The sequence below is a fragment of the Leptomonas pyrrhocoris genome, assembly GCF_001293395.1.
Source record: "Leptomonas pyrrhocoris isolate H10 chromosome Unknown, whole genome shotgun sequence".
In the NCBI taxonomy this organism is placed as follows: domain Eukaryota; phylum Euglenozoa; class Kinetoplastea; order Trypanosomatida; family Trypanosomatidae; genus Leptomonas; species Leptomonas pyrrhocoris.
This window is the reverse complement of record NW_015438360.1, coordinates 238,584-245,388: the sequence shown is the minus strand read 5'-3', so window position 1 is coordinate 245,388 and position 6,805 is coordinate 238,584. Positions and strand designations below refer to the sequence as shown.

The following is a 6,805-nucleotide window of genomic DNA, read 5'->3' as shown; positions in this document are numbered from 1 at the left end:
TATATATATATATATATATATATATATATATGATGACAACAAGGCACACGGACATAGAGTAAAGTACACTTGCTGTTGTTCTCCATCGAAGCTCTATTGGACAGGGTCTATGCCTAACAGAAGGCAAAGCGAATGTTGCTTCGTATCTTTGCCTTTTTTTGTTTTTTAGCTTTAAACAAAAAGGGCTGCGCGGAATGGGGCAACATCCGACACAGGAAACAAAAGAATATAGACAAATGCGGTGGACCGGGTCGCAGTTGACCTGTCATGCGTAGCCGTGCAAAATCTAAAGGGAGGAAGAGACGAAACCAGAAGCACTTGCGTGCACACGACAGTGACCCACCCACCGCCACAAAAATCGACGGTGAAGAAGCGATGAAGGTGGAAACAAGAAGGCGCACGCGTCGGGCTCTCTCCCTCGCCCTCTCTCAGAGAAATCGAGCCAACAACAACAGCAGAACAATAAGAACAAAAACGAAAATGAGCAGCGGCCAGCTAATTCGTGATCAGCCGCAAAGGACGATAATCAAGGCGGGTCGTCTCAACCGCACTCAACAGAGGCAACGACGTAAAACAAATTTCTCCGGCAAAGAAAAAAGAAACACGATGATCTGAGAAGGTACACGGTCTATTACAGCGCCTTCAAAGAACAACGACAAGCAGTTCACTCCGCATACACGTAGAAAACAAAAAAAAACATATAGGGTTTTTTTGTGGATTCCAACGGAGCCTAGAAAAAAAACCAAAGAGAAGAAGAGAAAAGAAAATCGGGCAACTATGAAAGGATGACAAGCGCAGCAACACAGAATGTACCCTTGCACAGGTATACACGCTGGCGCACACACACACACACATACATGCCAAGACGCGAACGCATTGCAGACGATGAAGTGCACGCAAGGGGCGCCTGGATCAAAAAACACTCATCTCTAATAAACTACAACTGCAGACATCGTTCTTGGCGCGACTCATGTAAAATGGCGAAAACAGGAGGTAAAAACAACAATACGAAGAGAGGTTTTAAAACCAATTCAGCTTCAGTGGAACGACGACCAGTAAAAACAAGGAAAACAGCCAAACCAATATACGAACGGACACCCTTTAAAGGAAAAAAAAAATAACTGCACGAACAACGGGTGAAGAAAACAACGACCTGCATTCAAATAGAGAGACGGCGTGCGACGACGGATCAAAGAACAACAGTGGAAGAGGGGAGAAGGAATACAAGGAAAGATGAACCTCCCCGGTGTGAATACGACACCACACCGCACAGTTTTCAATGCTGCTATTTGCACGGCTAGTGCTGTTGAGCCTCCGGGCTTTGCATCGAGATCAGCTCCGACGGTGGCGATCCCTGCGAGGAGCCGTTGTCGCTGCTGGTCAGTCCCTTCGTCCGCCCACCAATGCGCTCCTTCACGTCCCTTTCAAACCGCTTTAAGGTGCGGTGCTGTTCATCATTCGCGCGGCGGGCCTTCGAAATGATCTGACCAATGCGTGCGGCCTGGAGCTTCTCCTTCTCGTCCAGTTCCTGGAACTTCTGATCGTAGTTTTCACGCTCCATAAAGGCCATATCGCGAATCTTCTGACGGAAGCTCATGTAGTCCTTATCGTACACCAACCCCCGCAGCTTGTGCAGATCGGCCTCGAGTGTGGACGACTTGTTCTCCCAATCCGCCAGCACCGCGTTGCTCACCGCAATCAGCTGCTCCTGCTGCAGCATCAAATCGCGAATCTGATCCTGGTACTCCTTCTCCATTTTGTTCTTCTCGTCGTTCAGCTTGTCCAAGGCACGCTTGCTATCCTCCACCTCGTTGCGCACCAGTCGCATCTGACGGTCCTTCTCCATGAGATCCGACTCGCGACGCAGACGCTCATTCTCTAACTGATTTTGCAGCCGTGACACATCCACATCTTTGCTGCGCTTCAGGCGGTCCACCTCCTCATTCATGCGCGCCGTATCACGGTTGTGGGCGTCCTGCAGCTGCCGCATCGCATCGGAGTTCTTCTGCCGTTCGCCAACGTCGCCCTCCACGTGCGCGCGCAGCTTCTCCACGTCCTGCTGGTACTCAAGTCGCATGCGCTCCTGCGCGTCTAACAACTTCTGGCGGAACAGCTCGTTTTCCTCGTCGCTGCGCTTGCGCTCCTGCTCGTTCAGCTCCCGTGTGCGCTGCAGGCGGCCCTCCAGCTGGGCGATGGCGTCCTTGTGCCGGTCCAGGAGCTGCTGCTGCTGCGCGGCGCTGTCGTCCAGAGTGTCTTTCAGGCGAGCACGGAAGCGATCCGCCTGCGCGGCGAGCTCCTCGTCGTGGCGCCTCTTTAGCTCCGCGAGATCCTCTTCACGCTCCGTGTTCATGCGAGCGATGAGAGCCGACGACTCGGTGCTGGTGGAGGAGAGGGCGTTGCCGCAGGCCCGCAGCAGCAGGTTCTCCTTGTCCTCGACGAGCTCCATGACCGCATCAACACTGTCGAAGTACTGCCAGAGGCGCTTGTACAACATCACCTGCGTGGTGAGTGCGTGGAGGCGGGAGTCCTGCCGCTCCAACTTCTCCTTCATCGCCTTCAGCCGCTCTGGTTCGATCGTGTTCGCGCGACGCTCCAGCTCCGCCTTCAGCTCTGCGATCGTCATCTGCGCCTTCTCCAGCTGCTTCTTCATCGCCTCCTCCGCCTTCGCCTTTTGCTGATCCATCTTGGCCTTGTTCTCCGGGTCTAAGAAGCCCTCCTGCGCGGTGGGGTCGGTAATACCGGCGTACTCCAGCTCCGCCCGCAACGCCGCAACGATGCGCTCCTGCTCCGCGCACTTCTTCTCCAGCTCCTTCACACGCTTCTCCAGCCCCCGCACGTACTCGTTCGTGTAGTTGCTGCCACCGGCTTCCTTCAGACGCAGCTCCAGGTTCGCCACCTTGTCGCGCAACTCGCGGATCATCACCACTTGTGGGTCCTCGTTCTTCTTCACCCAATTGATGATGTTCTTCGCACGCGACGCATAACGAATCGTCTGGCGCATCTCCTCGTAGTTGATCACGTGGGGCGAGATGGTCGCAATCATCGAGGTCTGACTGTTGCCGCCAATGGAGTCGCTCAGCACCCAGGTCAAGTTGGAGTCGCGATACGGGACCGGGAGACCACCCCCCTTGTTTTGCGACAGATCCGCCAGGCGGTCAATCACACGGCCCAGCACCGTCAGCGACTGGTTGATCTTCACGCCATCATGGAATTCGTCGCCCTCCGCACCAGCCGCTCCAGTGCGCTCAGAGCCCGCGAGATCCACCAGATTCAGCTTGCTGCGCATCTGGAATGCGTTGTCCGACTCGTCCATCGAGAGCTGCACGATGTTGAAGCTGAGAATGGCATGACTGCGGCTGCTGCGGTCGTTAAACTTCGTTGCGGCCGTGTGGCGCTCTTGCATACCCTTGCGGATCACACGCGCCACGTCCTCCTCCTTGTTCACTAGCTTCCACGTCAAACCCTCCACAAAAGGACCGGAGTTCGGCGTGTTGCGGATCCTCAAGTCCGTGTTGCGCTGCGGCCGAATCAAGTCGAACACCTTCTCGTTGTAGATTTCGTAGTAGGACACCTCCACGCGGTAGGTGAAGTCGGAGTCCTTCTCACGCTTCACGTGCAGACCGTCAAAGAGGTCGGCGCAGGAGCGGGGGATGATCCCCTGCAGCTCGTTCGGGTCCAACCCCGTCTTGTCCACCACGTCATCGCCGTCGTCGCTCTCAAAGGGGTCGCAATTGTTGTATGCCGTAGAGGCGTCGTCGGGGGCAATTGAGGTGGAGGTGGTCATGGATTCGCGGCGTGCGCGGATGTCGCTGCGGCTCGGTGCGTAGCCCAGCATGGTGAAGGTCTTGCCACTACCTGTCTGGCCGTAGGCGAAGATGCAGCCGTTATAGCCGTCCAGCGTGTTGTCGACGATGGGTTTGCCGACGTGGTTGTACACCTCGTCCTGGCCCGCGTAGGGCGGGTGGCTCACGTTAGCGTCCACCATGACCGGGGCTGAGCCGGCGCCTTCGTAGGCCGGCGCTTCGGTTTGCTCCTGCCCGTCCGTCTCCAAGCTTAGTCGTGAGGCTCGACGCGCCGACAGCGGCACACCCGGCTGCCCGACGATGGACTGCGCCCGCGAGCGACGGGCTGAGTTCATGCCACCGTTCAGGAAGGTGTCGACCCCAGCGCGTATCTCCACCTGTGAATTCTCCGCCCCGTTCTTCGACGTCTCAAATACGGACCAGAAGCAGCGGTTGAAGATGTGGGTGGAGAGCGGGCGGAAGCCACGCGACGGCTCGAGGATGGTGATGACCGACGGGTTCTCTGCATCGATGCGAATGGTGCTGTGGTCTGTCGTCTTCTGCGCAATCTCACGCTCGCTGAAGGGGCGGACACGGATGTAAACCTTCATGGCATTCGCCTTGGTCGCTGCCGGGGTCTCGTAGCCCTCAACGCGGACCCGGCGTGGGCTGACGGAGACGTCGCTGCGGTAGCGCGTCGGTGTTACGCTGCCCGATTCACTGCGCTGACTGCGCGGGATGGAGACGGGGGCAGCGAGGCGGGAAACCCGTGCCGAGATGCTCCGACGACGGCCCGAGGAGGGCTCATCAGCGATGCTGCCGCGCCTCGCCGACCCGCGTGCAGAGAGAGGAGTCAACATCACGAAAGAAAAAAGAATTGCGGCAGCAGGTCCTTTTTGTGTGGTTTGCCTTTGTTATTCTACTGTTCGTTTGAAGCCAAATACAAACTTCGTCTCTTCTCGACTTGCTGCAACGAGGAAGGGTGAGAGGAGCGAAGGGAGGGGGGAGGGGGAGAGGGAGAAAAATAGCGTGGACTCACTCACGCCCACCGCAAGATTCGCCAAGTCACTCTTTGCACGCGCACGCACGGTCGCCGTTGAAGTAGACGGGGAGGGGGGGGGGAAGCAATCAATATGGTAGGCTTAAATTAGGAGAGAAGGCAGTTGAAAAAGAGGTAAAGATCAAGAAGAAGCGCCTGTGTGCGGACGACGAGACGCTCTTCTTGTCTGCTGTTGATGTTTTGGGGGTTAAAACTGAAGGTCCTATAAATTGGCGGACAAACGGAAAGCTTCCTGCCTTGGGTTTCTCTCTTCGGTGTCTAGAGCAGTACGTGTGCACATATGTGTGTGTGTATGGGAAAAAAGAGTGCGATCTGTTTGCTGTCGAGGCAGGGGCTAAAACAACCAGAAATACAAACAAAACGGTGAAATTTGGAGAGAGAGAGAGAGAGAGTTGTCGAGACAGACGCGCACCTACGTCCACAATACCAACGTATAGAAACGACTTCGGGAGGAGGAAGAAAGAAAGAGAGGTAGGTTATTGGGTAAAGCAAGGTTTCGTCCACTAAATGAAAACAAAAACAAAGAATCAAAAACACGAATAAAAAGCACCAATGAGGAAAGCAGATTCAGTTCTACCGTGCTGCGGCAGGTTCAAATACCAACGCACACGCAACACGAAGTGGCGAGGAGAGGCGAGATGATCTGCCACAGATGGCGCAAAGGGAAAGGATTGCGACGTAGTGTGCGGAGCTGTTTTGAAGGAATACGCCGGTGGACGGGAGAAATGCTCTGCGCTGACACTTTTCAGGGGAAGAGATACGTTGATGATGAAGAGCGCGAGAAGTTCAGCCAGTCCGTTATTGTTGGCCGGCGCGGAGATCAAGAAAACAACAGCAAAAGAGGGAAATAGAAGAGTGGGAATAATCATTCTTTAAAGGCCAGATGCAACGCTAAAAAAAAGGAAGGGGGATTGCCGCGTGATGAAAGGAACTGCAGCGTATGTCTCTAGTGCCAACATAAGCGGCAGTGCCTCGCTTTTTCTTCCGTTCTTTTGCTGCCCGTAACCAACTCGTTTGATATACCTGCTCATGCGAAGCAGGTGTCGTGAGCCTCACTCACCCTTTCGAGGCTGATGAGACGCGGTTAACAGAAAAAAAGAAACGCTGTAGAGCACCAGTTTAGCTGAAGAAGCAGTTCCGGTCGCCTAGGTGCTTGTGAGCTTTCTTTATTTCGTGTGTGTGGGGAGGGAGGATGGGAGGATCTGTACCCCACGAGAGAATCTGAGATTTACTGTGTTCGTCTTTCCGTCGTATTGGATGATCTTGAACTCTTCACAAACGCACCGAAACAAAATGGTACACGTGAAAGCCACAACAGCTACAACAACATTAATAATAAATAACGAAAGAGCACTGTAACTTTCTTATTGAAGAGATACTAACAGCCAAAGGGAAACAGGATGGCAGAGACGACAAAAAGAAATGAGAGACGATGTTGGAAACACAGGAGATTTCGTCACTGGCATACAGAAGTGAAGCAGCAAAACACGGAATACAGATGTCTAAATACCTCGAATCTCTATCGAGTGTGTGTGTGTGTGTGGAGGATTCCAAGACACATGTCCTTTGCAAATAGAAGGGGAAAGCCAGAAAAAGCCTTTTCCACAAACCACAACTGCAAAGCCATCGGATGTCTATCTCACAACAGCTTCTTGCAGTCTGCGCCGTTGTCCTTTGACAGCAACCGTTCACACGCCAGAGTTTGTGAGCCCACCTCTTTCTCCCTCATGTGTCTCCCACAACAACAGCTATGACCAGACTCCAAGAAAGCAAGTGTGATGGTGGCGTGAGAAACTCCTTTCAACCGGCATGACTTGGGGAGGCGTAAGAGACAGAGAAACACACACACACACACACAAGATATGAACCGGACAGTGAAACGGAGTACAAAAGCTATTGCGTAGGTGAGGAGCAAAGAAGCGCCGCGAGAGGAAGAAGAAGAAGGAAAGCAAACGAAGGTCAT

General features: G+C 53.9%; 1 protein-coding gene across 1 annotated transcript; it reads right to left on the bottom strand.

The window, feature by feature from the left end:
- Positions 1-1,297: 1,297 nt before the first annotated feature.
- On the bottom strand, positions 1,298-4,642 carry ABB37_02520 (putative kinesin; the record flags this gene model as incomplete). Its single annotated transcript, XM_015799535.1, has 1 exon — positions 1,298-4,642. One exon carries the CDS (start codon positions 4,640-4,642, stop codon positions 1,298-1,300), a length of 3,345 nt encoding a protein of 1,114 aa, XP_015661137.1.
- Positions 4,643-6,805: the final 2,163 nt, after the last annotated feature.